Below are 17,430 nucleotides of genomic sequence, written 5' to 3' on the forward strand. Positions count from 1 at the left end.
TGCACAATACCAAAGGTAAGAATTCACTGATAAATGTACTGGCTCACTGGGAAAACTTCAGAAATTCATATAGACGTGAGCTCAGCTACTCAGCAGCCCCTCTGCCTGAGTGATAATCCCTGGCATCCTGATAAAGTGGTACCTCAGGTTACAAACGCTTCAGGTTACAGACTCCGCTAACCCAGAAATAGTGCTTCAGGTTAAGCACTTTGCTTCAGGATGAGAACAGAAATCGTGCTCCGGCGGCGCGGCGGCAGCAGGAGGCCCCATTAGCTAAAGTGGTACTTCAGGTTAAAGAACAGTTTCAGGTTAAGAACGGACCTCTGGAACGAATTAAGTACTTAACCCGAGGTACCACTGTACCTGAGTGCCAGACAGGTAGCCATTCCATAAATAACAAACCCAGATGAAGACGAAAGGGTGTGATTAACCTGGCTGGGAAACAGGGAAATGCAAATATCTGTCTTGTTACATTTGATGGGTGTTTGGTGGAGGGCAAGGAGAACCATGGGGCAGGGTCCAGGATGCTCAGATTACTGCCACCAGACCTCCCCTTTAATGATGTAACCGTGATGTATGAGTGATGTAGTTTGGGGGGGGTGTAACATGGGGATTAGCAGCTAAAAAAAGTTTGGGGGCTCTTTTGTTCAGGGCTTCCATCTTGTTCCACCTTGTGGCAGGTGGGAGTCCTGTCGCGACAGTCTTCAATAAAGACCAAGCCTACTGGCTGCTGTTTGGCTCTGGTATTCCTGGCTGGTGTCCTTGTTTTTTGTCCAAGGGAGCCCTCAGATTTCTCTGTTAACAGAAGAGACCCCCGAGGGTCATCTAGTCCAACCCCCTGAAATGCAGAAAGTTCAACTAAAGCTTACTGAACTGAATGAGTAGCTCAGTTGATAGAGCGTGAGACTCTTAATCACAGGGTTGTGGGTTCAAGTCCTGTGTTCGGTGAGAAGATTCCTGCATTGCAGGGGGTTGGGCTAGATGACCCTTGGGGTCCCTTCCAAGTCTACAATTCTATGAGCAACCCCAGAACTCCATTAACCTTCACCCGCAGAACTACAGTTCCTAGGGTCCTGGGGAGAAAAACTGGGACTTCTGCTTTGCCACAAAGGACCCTCTTGCTGCCGCCCCCTCCTCATGTTGCAAAACTGCAACCTGGATGGCTTTAAAAGTGGATTAGGCAAATTCATGGGGGCTACCAATGGCTACTGGCCATGATGGCTGTGCTCTGCCTCTGCGGTTGGAGGCAGAGATGCTTCTGAATACCCTGAATCCAGGTTGCTGGAATCTGCAGGAGGGGAGAGGGCTCGTGCGCTTGGATCCTGCCTGCAGACTTCCCCTTGGGCATCTGCTTGGCTGCAGTGAGAACAGGATGCCACAAGGTGTGACTGGAAAGTTGGGTCACAGAAATCAAACACCACTTTTCTGGGCACAGCCCAGGAGGAAGGAGCGGAACCACTGTATGACAGTGCCCCCAGCTCCCAGCCCCACCAGACGGTCCAGAAGGATGTTATGGTCGATGGTGTCAAAGGCCGCTGAGAGATCCAGCAGAACTGGGAAACAGCTCTCACCTTTGTCCCTAGCTCGCCGGAGATCATCAACCAGCGCGACCAAGGCAGTTTCAGTCCCATGATGAGGCCTGAATCCCGACTGGAAGGGATCCAAATGGTCCGCTTCTTCCAAGCGTGCCTGGAGTTGTTCAGCAACCACTCGCTCAATCACCTTGCCCAAGAATGGAAGGTTTGAGACTGGGTTGAGCTGGCCCTATTGGCAGCATCTAAAGATATATTTTTTTAAGAAGCGGTTTGATAACCACTTCTTTCACCGGATCTGGGAAGGCTCCCTCACAGAGAGAAGCATTCACATGTTTGAACATTTTGACAGGTTTTGATTATTTTCTCCTTTTGCAAGACAGTGGGTACATTTTACACTTAAAAAGTTACATTTAGTTCAGAGATAGAAAGTTACATTCAGTAGGGAGACAACATAAAACTAACATTAAAGAAATAACATTAGTACAGAGACGGTGAACACAATTCTAATATCTCACTGTGGCTGGAAAAGGAAGCAATACAGCAGACTATACCGTGGTTTTGAGCATGACAGGGAGCAATGCAGGGGGGCAGAGAAGTGGGGAGACTTTATTGATAGCAAATATTTATTCCCTTATTGATACAGAGGAAAAGAAACCTTTATTCAACTCAAAATTCTTATAACACAATCAAAAAGCATTTGCTGCTCCTTCAGAAAACATCCAGGAACTGCAAAGCACTGGAGACATATTAGTTTTTAAAAATAAAATAAAGATCATGTGATCACTGAGTCATTTCCAGGAAGGGAAACTCCCAGTAGCTGAAAACGGAGAAAGTGAAACTTAACTGGGACTTTTGCCTGAGGGAGCCATGGCTGCTGCAGAGGGTCACATCCAGCGTCTCCGTGATGAAGCCACTTGCTCCATCTGCCTGGATTACTTCAAGGATCCAGTGATCATCCCAGAGTGTGGGCACAACTTCTGCCGATCCTGCTTGATCCAGTGCTGGGGGGAATCAGAGGCAGAGGCTTCCTGCCCTCAGTGCAGAGAAAGAGTCCAGAGACAGGGCCTCGTCTCCAACAGGCAACTGGCTAATGTGGTAGAAATAGCCCAGAATCTCGGCCTTCAAGAGGGAAAGGAGGAAGGAGGGAAAGGAGGAGTCTGCGAGGAGCACCAGGAGCCCCTGAAGCTCTTTTGCAAGGAGGATGAAGCCCCCATCTGCCTGGTGTGTGACAGATCCAAGGAGCACAAACACCACGAGGTGATTCCTCTGAAGGAGGCTTCCGAGGAATACAAGGTAGGAGATCCCTGGATGTGGAGGGGGAGAAATAGCTGTGGATTCTTCTTGGGAGGTTTCCTTTTTAATTCTCAGCTCCAAAGTATGAATTGGCATGAATACATCCTTGTTTATTATGTAAAAAGCAGCCCAGGGGAAGCCTGAGGGCTCCTGGGATGGCTGGGAGGAGGGAGTTTAAGTCTTTCTCTCTTCCAGGGGGACAAAGGGATCTCCCTTGATATCCCTGAGTAGCATCTGCAAAGACTAGATGGAAGTCTGTAAGCAAGGGGTGACCTAACTGGGTCCCTGAGCCCCACAGGGCTGGCACAGAAAAAAGGTAGCGGGTCCAGGGAGCCATGGACCCAAAAAGGTTGAAAACCTCTGGACTTTTATTTCCTCGAATAAACTACTTTCCTATTATAGCAAGGCCAGTGGGCGCAAGAAGCCAGCACACTATTCACCTCCTCTCTGTGTGTCTCAGTCAAACCTGAGTTTTCCCTTTTCTCTTTAGGCAGAGATCTGTCGCCGCCTGGAGATTCTGAGGAAAGAGAGAGAGGAAATTCTGGCCCATCAAGCAGCCCTGGACAAGGAATGGAAACACCTCCTGGTAAGTGCCACTCTTATTACTAGGTAGGGAACAAGCACTTGAAGAGTCAAGTCAGGACTGAGGAGGGATGGGGAAATCTGCCCATTTCAACTTCTCCCCATTTCTCCTTTTTCCATATCAGTCTGTTTATTAATTTATCATTCTGAAAATAAATCAGATGTTAGGGTGGCTACCTCCTTGTATAAATATTTTGAAATGTACTTTATCTTCATAAATACATTTTTTGTGAACATTACCTGGCTTGTTCAACCATGAAAAATTCAGAGGTGTGAATTTCAAAAGATTGCTCTGTTTCATTCTCCATATTTTTTCAGCAATAGTAAATTACGGTAGGTAAATTCACTTTTGAATGCAGCTAATTTGAGTTTATTTTCCATTGTCGTTTATTATGTGAATAGCAGTCAAGGACAAGACAGGAATTGTGAGCTGAGAGGGTGGAAGCAGGTCAATTCAACTCCTGATTTACCATAAATATTACTAAAGAGTTGTCTTTCTAAATGTGCGCTCTTGTTCATCTTTAGGAAACTCAGGGAGCTATGGGGATAAACTCTGCACTTTCTCCTCATCCTCCTCTCTTTCTGTTACTTTCCTTACACCTCAATGGTCCCAGTCTAAACTGAGGGTGTTTTATGTTCCTGGACATTCTCTGAACAACTCTGAACTCTGGTTATGCCATTCCCCAAAACATGCAGGGAATATCCTGTGGGGATGTTTATGGAGGCAGGAGAAGATATATTATTTTATTATATCCTTCATAACTTTCTTCAGCAAGTTCTATAACTTAGCAGAGTTGTTAAACATTCCACCTTTTAAATAACACAGCGGTTAGCTAGTTGCAGGCTCATCTGAGCCTCACTATTTAGGATTCCTGGTGTCCCTTTTTTATATCCCTCCTAAAAGAATAGAAACGGCCATCTGATTAAAGTTAACATAAAACTAGTTTACTTACAATCATCCAGTTCACAATGAGATTCCTGAAGGCAGACTTAATTTACAGAACAACATATAACTATGTGAACTATCCCATAAGAGAAATAGTCTCAAGTGACTGCGACTGAGCAGTCACTTCTCCTAACTCTTAGGAACACACAATGCAGAAGAGACAGAGCAGAACATGGAGGCCGTGTGCTCCTCTCCCAAGAACAGACCACATTCACATTAAGTCACATGCAAAGGAAGTCTGTCCCAGCTCAGGAGGAACTAGCAAGTTTTCTCCTGAGTGATACAAAGCATTCCCCAGCATGTGCATTGTAGGACTCTTGTATTTGACTGCAAAACGTTTTTACATCCCACATATCCATGGCTAGAAAAAAATGCTCCTTGCTTTAGGCTGTATCCCTCTGCAAAATAGAAGTCACCAGGAACAGCAATGGAGAGGGCCTCCCCTCAAAATAAAGGTTTACTTCTTTAGTAACTGGAGGTTTCGTGTCTCTGAAAAATCAGAAGTGTCCTCCCTGTGGAATTCTCACTATTCTCTTCCTGATGTTTTGAAGGCTGATCACCTTCCACACTCAGACCTCCTCTTTTCCTGCAGAAATTAACAGAAATGGAGAGGCTGAAGGCCGTGAAGAAGTGCAGAGAACTGCGCCAGTTCCTGGAAGAACAAGAAAAACGTCTGCTGACTCACGTGGAAGAGGTGGAGAAGGAGATTGCCGGGAGAAGGGATGAGCAGCTGGCCAGACTCTCCAGGAAACTCTCCTCTCTTGAGAGGATCATCCAGGAGATGGAGGAGAAGAGTCAGCAGCCAGCGAGTGAACTCCTGCAGGTAAGATGGTGGCAGGAACAGGCCAAGGCTCCAGGAAAAGGCTGCCTCCAATCCTGTCTGTGCCCCTTTCATGTATGCAAGGAGTGCAGGGGATCAGATGATGGAGCCTCTAGACAGGTTGTAATGGACAGGAAGACCCAAGAGACCTGGGATGCTGAACTCACCTGAATGCAGAGTAGAGATTCTTCTGTGTTCTTGATGGAACGGGAGGTGCTCTTCTGCTCTTTGCTGATGCTTTGTCTCCGAACGCCTTTCAGCTGTGGGCGCTTCGTCTGGGATGCGTTCAGGCCTCCTTCCGACATGAGCCAGTCTCTTGACCAAGCTTCTCTTCCCGTTCCCTCCACAACTTCTGGGTTGATCCCCTTCCCCATGGATACAGATCGGCCCAAAATGGTGCTCAGTCACAGTGACCAAAGAGCAAGACAGAGGGACTCATCCATCCAGACTGCTGCTTCTCCCAGCCCTTTCCTCCAGGAAAACCCTCTTTTTACTGCTGAATTAGAGCAAACCTCAGCCAGGTTTTCTCTGGATTGACGTTTGCTTTGATGTTGCACCAAGGAGCAAGTTTTTCCTGAGGGAAAGCGGCAGGGCAAAGGCAAAACCACTTGGACTCGTGTTTTCTGGGCACAGGAAAAGCAGAAGTGTGGACAAGCCCAAAGAAACACTGAGCTGTTTTATTACCCCTTTGGAGGCATTTTATGCTGCAGGTGCTTTTTTTACTTCCAGATGGAAAACAGAATTTGAAATTTTGGGACTTCTATTGAAGAGAGTGCCCTGGCAGGATTATCCTGTAGGCTTACTTACATCTGAATTGCACAATGCAAACTAAATTAAAGTTACTAAATTATAATCTAAGACTAGAGATGGTGTGAATCGTCTCTTGAACCCACAAATGTGCAATTTCCCTAAAATGCTGGTGGGTTTTCATAAGGATTTTAAACAATAATGGCAAACTGATGTGGAAATGTGGAGAACTTGATATCAGAACAATTAAGTTTTTAAGACTGGAAAAATAAAAGCTGTGAGAAACGAAAACTGGCTGATTCAGCCATTCCTATCCCAAAGCTTGGCATGTGTCAGGCAGACTGACGTCAGAGGGCCAGGCTGTTCCTCCACCCCAGGGTCTGAGGGGGTCTTCCTAGTTTGGCCTGTGGTGTGCAGTGAATTCCCTTCTCTTTTCCCCTCTAGGATGTGAGAAGGACCTTGCAGAGGTAAGTGGATCTGGCTCATTTCCATTCTTTGAAGCAGAGATGCAGGAACCTCAAACATGGCCCTCCAATGGCTGCAGGGGGGAGACTGGAGGACTCACTCGCTGCAGCACCTCACACTTTCTGTTCATTGACTTTTTGGTAATTTCAAACATCTAGAAGAGAAAGTCCCAAAGATGCTTGGGAAGAGCTTAGGACATATTTCAGTGTCCAACTAGAAGCCCCTCAACTCTGGTAACTCAGCTCCTTTGAGGCACTTAGGGAGGGAAGGTCTGTTGGTGTAGAATGGGTGGGTCCTTTTTCTTGGGAGCATTTCCACCGTGAGAGGCTGAAGGTGGTCTGAAGTGGCGGGTCTAGTTGTTTCCTGCCTCTGGAGGGAGAGTCCCATGGGGCATGGGGTTGTGTCCTTCCTGGGTGAGAGAGGGGGTGAAGGGAGGGTTGAGGTTGCATTCCACCTCAGGGGTTTGGTTCTTAAGTCCTGGGACCTTCCCAGAAAGTTGTTATGGGGCAGCATAGTTTGAAGCCATGGGAGCCCTCCGGTGGTGTCGCTTGGGGTTACATCTTGTCCCTTGTGCTGTTTAGCATTCTTACGAAGCCACTGACAGCCGTCCTCAGGGGTTTTGGACTGAGGTCTCATCTGTGGTGGAAATAAACCTGTTGGGAAATAAACTTCCACTTTGTTCATCTTATTGAAATCTCCTGCAAGAATTAGGGAGATGGGGCCACAATGGGGCCATTCATTGTTTTTCTTTTCACCAGGTATGAGGAAAGAGAGAGTCCAGAGAAACCACTGGCTTTCCCTCCAGAACTGAGGAACAGGATCTTGGAATCCTGTGATCTAAATCACCTTGTGGAGGATACAATGAAACAATGGAAAGGTAATGAAAACTGGCTGCCAGGATTTCACACTGGGAATTCTGTTACTTCTTCAGAACTGAACATGCCAGGCTTTTATTGCATGGAATTGAGTAACCCCAGGATACCTTCCTTCTTGGTGCTCCAGCCTTCATTTCCTGTCCCCCAGAATGGCCCATGTATATTGTGACGCTGGATCCTGTAAAGAAAGCCTGAACCAGAGTGTAGAGCAAGGTCAGGATTTTTTCCTCCCATGTGCATCTGTTTACAGTTATACAAAACCTCCTTTTCCTTGTGGTTCCCTGTCTGCACAATCTGGGGTTGTCCTTTTGGAGGTTCTCCTGCTCTGAATGGAGTCAAAGGGCATTAAGAGGCCCTGGTTCCCCCTCTGCCTCCTGCTCAGGCTTGTTTCTCAGCCGTGGAGCCAAGGCCTGAGCCGTCTCCTCCTCAGACGTCCCCCTGCAGCTGCCATATCTAGGGCTTCAGCCTTCAAGATCTCCTGAGAGTTCCCCCATTGAGAGTGGAAGCAAGAGCACATGAGCCCCAAAGGGAACAATTATGCTTGTGAAGAACCTTAAAGATTTGTAGAAGGTTTGTGAGGAAGGGCTTCCTTTTGCCTGAGAGCTCTGCCAATCCTTCCTCATCAAACTTCACTTCTCCTTACGTTTCACAATCTTGGCTTTAATGATTCCCCCCAGCACTTTACTTGGGGAAGATGTTAAGGCTGCCTCCATCTCCCCTCTGCATCCTTTTACGGGATTCCTATTGCTCTGCCTCCCCTCCAGTCCAAGAATGTAGAGCCCAATTTCAGGCACAAAATTCAGAGACCATTAGGATTCATGCTGAATATTTTTATTCTCTTATTTGTAAGCTTGCTTTATGATTGCTGAGTTTTAAAGCTTTAGTTATTTTCATAGATTCTTCCTATGATTTTCTTGTTTTTAATTATTTTTTGTACAATTTAATTAATATTTAATAATTGTACTTGAATCTAAGGATGCCACGTTATGAAGTGTTACTTTTGTATGGAGATTTATTTCTGGTGGAGGAGTGTTGCCATTACACTTTATATCTTTTTGCTTCCTCAGATGTTGTGTTATACAGAAAACAGATTCAGAAAGGTAAATTTCCAGGGGTGGAACAATTTGACTGGAGGGATGGGGACTGATATTTCATGGGTGTTGAACCATCTGTTCTGCTGATTTTCGGACCCCCATCAATGGTGTAACTCTGGGAAACAGTCCTCTAGTGGTGTTTGGGTTCTTTGTCTGCCCCATTAATGAATTGGGAGGGAGGTTGAAGGTTTGGACTGGGGGCAGCAGAGCTTGTCCCTGAGAAGAACCTGCACACCAGTCGCCAGTTCCTTTCCTGCCTATAGGCTATTATCCTGGTTTCCTGGTTAATTTTATAGATTTTGCTTTCTTTCATAAAATGTATATACTGCTTTCTGGTAGGAAAAAGCCTCAGAGCCTTACAATATCTTACAAAAGCCCTTAAGGAGAATCCTGCAGGGTCAGTCCAATGTCCATTTTGTCCAGTTCTCATGTATAAGGAATCTCTCTTGCATTTTGTTATCCCTCCACACAATCTGAGGATGCTATTTTGGGGCTTCTCTAGATTTGCTTGGATTTCCCCCTCGCGAAGTGTGTTAAAAGGGGCACCCGCAAGCACCCAGTCCCTCCTCCACCTCCTGCCAGGCTGGTCTCCCAGAGCAGAGCAAGGTCTGAGCCGCCTTTTCCTCAGAGTTTCAACCACACCAGCCATTTCTCATGCTTCAGCCATCCCCATCTCCTCAGAGTTCCCACAGTTCTTTTGAGATCAGCCCTATTCCATGAGGATTGCATGAGACTCTTGGAATTACAGGGTAAAGCTCTGCTGATTTTTCCTCTGCAATTTGGTTTGTCAGCATACTTGGAAATTCCAGTTTCACTTCCAGCTTTTCCCCACCAGTTTACTTGGGGCAGATGTTAAACCTTTCTTCATCCATCCAGTTCAGACCCCCATTTCATTTGTGGATTTTGAATGATTGTATTCCCCCATTTTCTAGTATGGTTTACCATTTATGATTTTCCCATGAAATCATGGAATAGCAGAGTTTGAAAGGATCCCAAGGATCATCTAGTCCAGACCCCTGCAATGCAGGAATTACAGCTAAACATGTTAGTTGTTTTAATTCCTTAGGCCTACAGTTGTTTTCTTTGCATGATTTAATCTTTTGCTTGAAATAAGGAAAGAACAGATGCTATGTTATCGTGATGTTTTGTAAAAAAATTATTTTTTAGCTATTGCATTGTAGCCTGTTAAGCCTGTCTTTTTGCTTCCTCAGATGTTCAGTCATTCAGACATCTTCAGAGAGATAAATTTCACACGGAGACCCCAATTCACAGGAGGGGGGGACTCGTGTTTCATGGGGGTCAAGGGTCTCTTGTACCACAAAGGCAGAGAGGGTGGACTTGAAGGTGCAGAGGGGGGGGGAGAGAAAGTCCCCAGAAGGATCAGATAAAAGAGGGAAGAGTTTCATTCCTGCCTAGAGAGATTTGGGTTGCTTTTCCATGTGACCTTTTTCAGGACTGGTTGCCACATGTCCTCTTTTTCTCAGACAGGCCTTCTATTTTAATGATTAAAATTTCTCCCCTGGGCGGATTTTTCAAATTTGGCAAAATGTCTCAAGTTATTTGGTTTGGTTTACAGTAACCCATGAAAAAATTTCTAGTGCATTAGACTCAAATCTAAGGCACCCAGCTAAGCTAGCCTAGAGCAGAGAATCGCAACAGAGCAGCATCTTAAGCTAGCCACATCCTGTATAAAACCCTTCTCTTGTGGCTGAACTAAAAGGACGCTGGCTCAGCTACAAGATCTTGGAGAAGAAATCTGGGAGGGCAAGAGTTAACATCCCCCTGCCCTTAAGGAGAGTCCATATGTACATGTTTAACAGTTTAATAAATTGTTCTGTGCACACTTGCGTTCACAAAGATGGGAACATGAGCCCAAATACTTTCATGTGGCAAGCAAGGGAGCAATATGTATTATTATTATTATTATTATTATTATTATTATTATTTGGTTGTTGAAAGTTAAGAACATTGCTATTAGCAGTATATCACAGCTTTGAAAGCCTACATAGAGTAGGGGTATTTAAAATGAGAGTTGTCATAGCGATCCATGGTTAAGAGTAGAAGTTGGCAAATGTGTCCTCTTTTTTGTTCTTCAAAATACTGCAACTCTACACTTGCCTATCATGACTGTCTTAGCCCCTGACTGGTAACTTTTTGAGTTATTCCCTCTTCCCTCCATGGAACTAGTCTTATGTTATATATTACATCCAAAAGAGAAGCATGGAATAAGCTGTCCTTTGTAAAATTGCTGTGCCACCTGCCTTTTATTTTCCCTAAACTTCCAAGATAGTGGGGAGGAAGGCAAAGACAGGCCAAGTGGGTGAGAGAGACGGAGAGCAGGAATAAACAGGCTCCCCATTTAACACAATTTTCACTTGTAGGCACGAGGCCCAGAACGTGATCCCCGCGAAAGTGAGGGGAGGCCTATATGTTGTTTAATGTTGTATTTTTATGCTGTGAACCACCCTGAGAGCAATGGATGAAGGGCAGTATGCAAATATAATTTTATTATTATTATTATTATTATTATTATTATTATTATTATTATTATTATTACGGGGGGGTCCTCATATCCGAGCCCAACCCAGAGCTCCCTAAAGGCCAATCCTCTCCTGCCTCCTCCAATTCTCCTCTCTTTCCCCTTAGATAACACAGAAGAGCTGATTAAAAGGTTTTCTGGGTGGTTTTTCCCCTTAGAAAAAGCCTGGGTTGAGAGGAGGGCAGGCACAATACACATCGAATATAAGAAAGTGAAGGGAACTGATTTAAAAACCATCAAGGAAGATATTTATTCTGATGAGAGTCTGCAAGGAGGAGTCTCAGTCTAGCATGCGATGCAAAGAAATCCCCTTGATCTGAAAGGGAATCTGGGTTTTTTGGGTGTTTTTTATTTATTTATCAAGGTGTCCGTTTCTGTCTCTCGGCTGACTCTGCCTATTCTTCTTTTTCCCTCATCTTTTCCCCAACAGCAAATGTCACTCTGGATCCAGACACAGCCCATCCCGAACTCATCCTGTCCGAGGATCAGAAAAGCGTGAGATTGGGAGACAAACCTCAAGCCCTGCCTGATAATCCTGAGAGATTCAGATACTACTCTTGTGTGTTGGGACGTGAGGGATTCACAGCAGGCAGACATTTCTGGGAAGTCACTGTGGGAAGTGGGGAATGGTGGGCTTTGGGGGTCGCCAGGAAGTCTGTGGAGAGAAAGGGCATCTTCCCCTTAAGGCCTGAGAGAGGGATCTGGGCTGTGGGGAAGTGGGGAGGGGAATACTTGGCCTGGACATCCCATTTTCCTTCTCTTCTGTCCCTGAGGGAGAAGCCCAGGAGGATCCGGGTGACTCTGGACTATGAAGGGGGACGTGTGTCTCTTTCTGACGCTGACTCAGGAGCCGAACTCTACACGTTCTCAGGAGCCTCGTTCTCTGGAGAGACCCTCCTCCCTTTCTTTCGTCTGGATGACTTTGAAACCCCCCTCATTATCTCCTGAGGAGACTAAATCTGCCTCTCAGGCCCAGCAGGAGTTTCTCTCCAGACCAGAGTGACTGACATAAAAAAGAGCAGGTTGGGCAGTTTTCCAAGGGCCATTTGAGAGGATTCATTCCAGTCAAAATCAGCAGAAATAACCAAACAAAAATGGGTTGCTCTTGCTTTGCATTTTCCTTCCTTTTCCCAGAATTCCCTCTGCTGCTTACTTCTTAAAGAGACAGTCACACTTTTATAAGGAGTCCTAATAAATTTTCTCACCTTCAATCTTGTTTTCCATTTGAGATGTCTGATTTGGCAGAGGATGAGACTCTTGATCCCAGGGTTGTGGGTCTGAGCCCCACACTGGGCAAAAGTTTCCTGCACTGCAAGGGGTGGGACTAGATGACCTTCAGAGTCCCTCGCAACTCAGCAATTCTAGGAAACCTTCCTCTCCCCACAAGACCTTATGCAGCTGTGAAAATGCATGCATCATTGGATTAATAGATGGCTAAAAAATGAACCCCTTCCCCCACGTCATGCAGGATAGCTCCTTGCTCTGGAGACCTCAGACGGGAAGAGAGAGAAAAAGAAATTGAATAGGGCATCATCTTCAAATGCCCTCTGTAGAAACAGCCTCGCCATCCCCACACCTTGTCAGAAGTAAACCTTATTGCATTGAGTGGGGCTTCTGCCCAGTTAAATGTGTTTTGAGTGGATGCATTAACGTTCCTTATTTACAGACTGGATTCTGTCTATCGGGGGCATCAAATGGGGTGTCCTCTGGATAATGCTGGACTCCAACTCCCCTCTGACCCATCCAGCATGGCCAGGAGTCAGAGAGGATGGGAGTCACAGTCCGGCAGCTTCCAGAAGGGGCCCCATGGGCTGTGCTGCCCCATACATTATGCAGGGCACCTTCCTTGTGTTCCTGAGCACCACACCAAAAACACAGTGCTTCCCCAAGGAGTGTCATTTCAGCACCAGGTACATCTGATTTCTCTCCTGGGATACTAACAGCTGGAATAACACATGCCTGTGGAATTGACCCCTCTCAAAGACCAGGCAGGAGTCTCTGGCTCCACTATCGGCACCACTGACTACTGACCGGTGCAGCCTGCTCTCCTTTCCCTGCGTTTCCCACAGGGTGGTGGCACATAATGGAATAAAGACACCTCCCCCACACCATTGACATTTGTTGCAGCAGAGGGGCAGGTTTCTGTTTTTGTTTTAAAATAAATTAACTGTAATGTATACTGAGAAGACGTTAATGTTCATTGTGAGTGGCTTTGGGGCAAAGCTTCCTCGGACAGCGACATTTGAAGAAGAAACTAAACTGAGCTGTGCAAAACTTGATGTTGGACTAAACAGACCTTTGGCTTTCCTGATAAAGTCGTACCTTGGTTCTCGAACAGAATACGTTCCGGGAGTCCATTCGACTCCTCAGAACTGTTCAAAAACCAAGGTGCGGCTTCCGATTGGCCGCAGGACCATCCTGCAGCCAATCGGAAGCTGTGGAAGCCATGCCAGACATTCGGCTTCCAAAAATCGCTTGAAAGCCGGAACGCTCACTTCTAGGTTTTGGTAGTTTGGGAGCCAAGGCGTTTGAGATCCAAGGTACGACTGTACAGTGGTACCTCTGGTTGCGAACGGGATCCGTTCCGGAGGCCCATTCGCAACATGAAAAGAGAGCAACCTGCAGTGGCACGTCTGGGCACGCGCAGGTTGTGATTCGTTACTTCTGCGCATGCGCGTGACATCATTTTGTGCATCTGCACATGTGCGAGCGATGAAACCCGGAAGTAACCCTTTCCGGTACTTCCGGGTCGCCACGGGACGTATCCTGAAAGAACGTAACATGAAGGGAATGTAACATGAGGTATGACTGTATTCTTAATTTAATTTAATTACTGAATGATGCAGAAAGGACCTTTTCAAGGTGGTCTCTCCATCTGCTATGAGAAAGGGATCCTTAGAAAGAGAGGTTTTCCTTCCCCAAGGAAAAAGGAGGGCCTGGATAACAATCAAATACAGTGGTGCCTCGCAAGACAAGATTAATTCGTTCTGCGAGTTTTTTCGTCTTGCGAATTTTTCGTCTTGCGAAGCACGGATTCCCATAGGAATGCATTGAAAATCAATTAATGCGTTCCTATGGTCAAAAAAAGTCCAAACAAAGCCAAATTTGGTACAACAAGAGTTTATTAAGTGCTCTTTAAAGTCACACATACTGTAAAGAGCATTTCAAAAATTGAAGGAACAATAATTTAAGTTTCTAAACATGACAGAAAAACATTTAAAAATCACCAAAGTGTACAGTACTGTACATACATTTTCTAAGACTCTGGAGGACAACTCGAAGAAGGTTCCTCTTCCACTCTTTGCTTCTTGCTGAAGAACCTGTCCATGGTCTGCTGCTTCATCCGCCTTTTCAGCACCTCCCTGAAAGACGACATGACCCTCGTATCAAAAGTGTTCGCAAGGTCATGTGCCACGTGCTTGTCAGGGTGGTGCCGCTGTGCAAAAGCCTGCACATCTTTCCACTTCAGTAGGCTGGCCCTACTCAGAGTTAACCCACCAAATTTAATGGACATGACTAACTGGTTCATTCATTCCAATGGTTCTAACCTGACTCTGATGCAACTCTGATGTGAATCATTACTACTATTAGCAACAGGTAAGTTAAAAAATTATATCATCACCATCATCAATATGAAAATACAGTGGTACCTTGGTTTGCAAACAGTCTGGTTTGCATACGTTTTGGATTACAAACACGTCCAACCCGGAAGCGCGACTTGGGTTACAACCTGTTTTGGTTTACAAACGGACCCCCAGAACGGATTATGGTTGTAAACCAAGGTACCCCAGTAATAATAAATGGGACCTACAACAAAACATCACAATGTGTTTATTTAAGATTGTAAATAAATTTCCAGTAAGATTGTAAGTAAACTTCTTCCCAAAACATGTTTTCAAAACAGAGTACAACAGAAGTATCAGTAAACAAAATCTATAATAGAAATAAATATATACATAGCAATTTAAAGGCAGACCTTGGAAATGCCAAATTACACAGATTTAGTACACGCTGTAAAATTGTTGAGACGCATCTCTTCCAGCCGGCCACTTTGACTTGTCCCGCTCCTAGTGTTCCATTGTTTCTTTTCTAACAGACACTCTGGTGAGTTACAGAGCACACTCACTCTCTATTTGGCTAGGTGCGGGGAGAGGTTACTGCCCCATTAGGCAATTTATGCAGTTCTTATGGGAGGGAGGGACACATTTCTCGACCACCTCCCTGGGGTAACTGTGGCTGGTAATCAGGTGCAAAGCATCCTCACCTGCCCAGGTGGTTTCTCCGTCCCCCTCTTGCTTGACCTCTCTGCAGAGCCCCGCCTTCCAGGTGTCCGACGGAGCCCGCTCTGCCTCTGAAGACTCAGCAGCTACCTCCTTAGACACCCCTGGCACCTGGAAAAATAAAAGCAGAAATAGAAATTAAGCAGCTGCTGAGGCCCATTGGCATAAAAAGGTCTCTAAGAGTCAAAAGTGAAGGTGTCTGCTGTTTTTGTCCTGGAAGAGAGTGCTCATCCACAGTGTACATTTAAAGTGCTATGATACCACTTTAAACAGTCAAGGCTTCCCCCAAAGAATCCTGGGAAGTCAAGTTTGTTAAGGCTGCTGAGAGCTCTTTGGAGACACTCTACTCCCCTCCCAGAGCTATAATTCCCAGAGTTCCCGGGAAAAGGGGTTGTTAATAAACCACTCTGGGAATTGTGGCCATGGGACGGGAATAGGGAGGCAGTCTCCTAAGAGCTCTCAGCACCTTAAAAACTGCCGCTCCCAGGAGTCTTCAGGAGAAGCCACAGCTGCTCTAAATCTGTATTAACCAGGTTTTTCTTGCAAGTCCAGAGGGTGGCAACACGAGAACAGGGCCTTCTCTGAAGTAGCTCCCCATCTGTGGAATGCTCTGCCCAGGGAAGTTCACATGGCACCTCATTATACACCTTTAAGCGCCAAGAAGAAACGTTCCTTTTTAACCAGTCCTTTGGTTGATTTGATTGACATCCTATGCCCTTTTAAAATGGGGGAGGGGGGTTACTAGGTTGTTGTTTTTGTTTGATGATGTACTTTGTGGTTTTATATTCTGATTTTATTCTGTGAGATGCCCTGAGACCTGCGGGTACCAAGGAAGTCAAATGGAATCCGTTCCGGAAGTCCATTCAACTTCCAAAACGTTCATAAACCAAGACGAAGCTCCTGCAGGCAATCAGAAGCTGCGGAAGCTGCGTCGGACATTCAGGTTCCAAAGAACCTTTGCGAACCGGAACATTCACTTCTGGGTTTGCGGCATTTGGGAGCCAAAACGTTTGAGTCGCAAGGCATTAGTCAACCAAGCTACGACTGTATATAAATTAATTTTATTACAGTGGTACCTCTGGATGCGAATGGGATCCGTTCCGGAGCCCCGTTCACATTCTGAGTAGAACGTAAGACATGACTGCACATCTGCGCATGTCGCGTTTTGCCGCTTCCGCGCATGCACGTGACGTCATTTTTAGCATCTGAGCATGTGAGAGCGGCGAAACCCGGAAGTAATGCGCTCTGTTACTTCCGGGTCGCCGCGGAGCGTAACTTGAAAACGCTCAACCTGAAGCACATTTAACCCGAGGTATGACTGTATTATTATTATTATTATTATTATTAACCAAAATATGACCTCGCTGAAACCACCTGGCTCACCTCCTCTTCCCATCTTTCCACTCGGGATTGCTGCAGCAGGAAGTCCTCAGCCAGGGCCACTGCTTGCGTGCAGGACTCGGGGCTCCCCTTCCGGACCCAGGCCTGGACTTCCGGAGGCAGGATGGTCAGAAACTGCTCCAACACCAGCAGCTCCAGGATCTGCTCCTTGGTGTGCCTCTCCGGCTGCAGCCACTGTCGGCAAAGGTCCCGGAGGCGGCTGCAAACCTCGCGGGGGCCCTCAGCCGCCCGGTAGCAAAACTGCCGAAAGTGCTGGCGGACACTCTCCGCATCCAGGTCCTCTTCCTTTACTGTTCTAGGAATGAGGACCTCGCCTTCGGCCCCCAAGTTCTTATGGGCTTCACCGCTGGGCAGGAGTTGAGCCCCTTCCTGCCTCCTCAGCTGCAGGCCTCTCTCTGACGCTCCCTCAAAGGGAGGCAGATCGGCCTGAGAAATATCCCTCAGTGCAGGTCCCGGCTGGGGGACCTTTCCTCGTTCCAAGTGCGGGGACTGTGCCGCCTTCAAAAACCGCTGCCACTGAGTCTCCCAGCATCCTTGCGCTGCCCCCTCGGGCTCCCATTTGACATGGTCCAGTGTGGCACCTTCCCAGAATCCCCTGGCACTCTCAGGCGGGGCGGCACAAGGCTCTTTCCCTGTGCCGTTCCCTGGCTCGGTATCCACTGGGTCCTGCTTCTCAGTCTTCACACCCAACTTTCCGATAGTCTCCGCACCAAAATCGGACGCATCGCCACGATCTGCCACCATTTTGGTTCCTGGTGGCCTGAATTGGGATGTGTGAAACGAGCCTCCCACCAAATCAGGTGCAGAAATAACAGGCCCTCCAGAGTTCACAGCTGGATTCTAGGTCGGGATC

At 46.5% G+C, this 17,430-nt stretch overlaps 2 protein-coding genes across 3 annotated transcripts; one reads left to right on the plus strand and one right to left on the minus strand.

The window, feature by feature from the left end:
• Positions 1-2,116: 2,116 nt before the first annotated feature.
• On the plus strand, positions 2,117-11,906 carry LOC128409261 (zinc finger protein RFP-like). Of its 2 annotated transcripts, XM_053379592.1 has the most exons (7): positions 2,117-2,828; positions 3,319-3,414; positions 4,949-5,179; positions 6,368-6,390; positions 7,147-7,265; positions 8,331-8,363; positions 11,327-11,906. In XM_053379592.1, the coding sequence occupies exons 1-7, from the start codon at positions 2,403-2,405 to the stop codon at positions 11,842-11,844; spliced, it is 1,446 nt and encodes a 481-aa protein (XP_053235567.1). In that variant the 5' UTR covers positions 2,117-2,402; the 3' UTR covers positions 11,845-11,906. The 2 variants fall into 2 exon arrangements, with proteins under 2 accessions (XP_053235567.1, XP_053235568.1); XM_053379593.1 differs by lacking the exon at positions 8,331-8,363.
• A 2,805-nt stretch (positions 11,907-14,711) lies between these two features.
• On the minus strand, positions 14,712-17,430 carry LOC128409287 (zinc finger and SCAN domain-containing protein 32-like). The gene is made up of 2 exons (XM_053379635.1): positions 16,560-17,430; positions 14,712-15,287 (listed from the first exon to the last, which is right to left on the minus strand). Exons 1-2 carry the CDS (start codon positions 17,319-17,321, stop codon positions 15,051-15,053), a joined length of 999 nt encoding a protein of 332 aa, XP_053235610.1. The 5' UTR covers positions 17,322-17,430; the 3' UTR covers positions 14,712-15,050.

This window comes from Podarcis raffonei, chromosome 2, assembly GCF_027172205.1.
Source record: "Podarcis raffonei isolate rPodRaf1 chromosome 2, rPodRaf1.pri, whole genome shotgun sequence".
Classification (NCBI taxonomy): domain Eukaryota; kingdom Metazoa; phylum Chordata; class Lepidosauria; order Squamata; family Lacertidae; genus Podarcis; species Podarcis raffonei.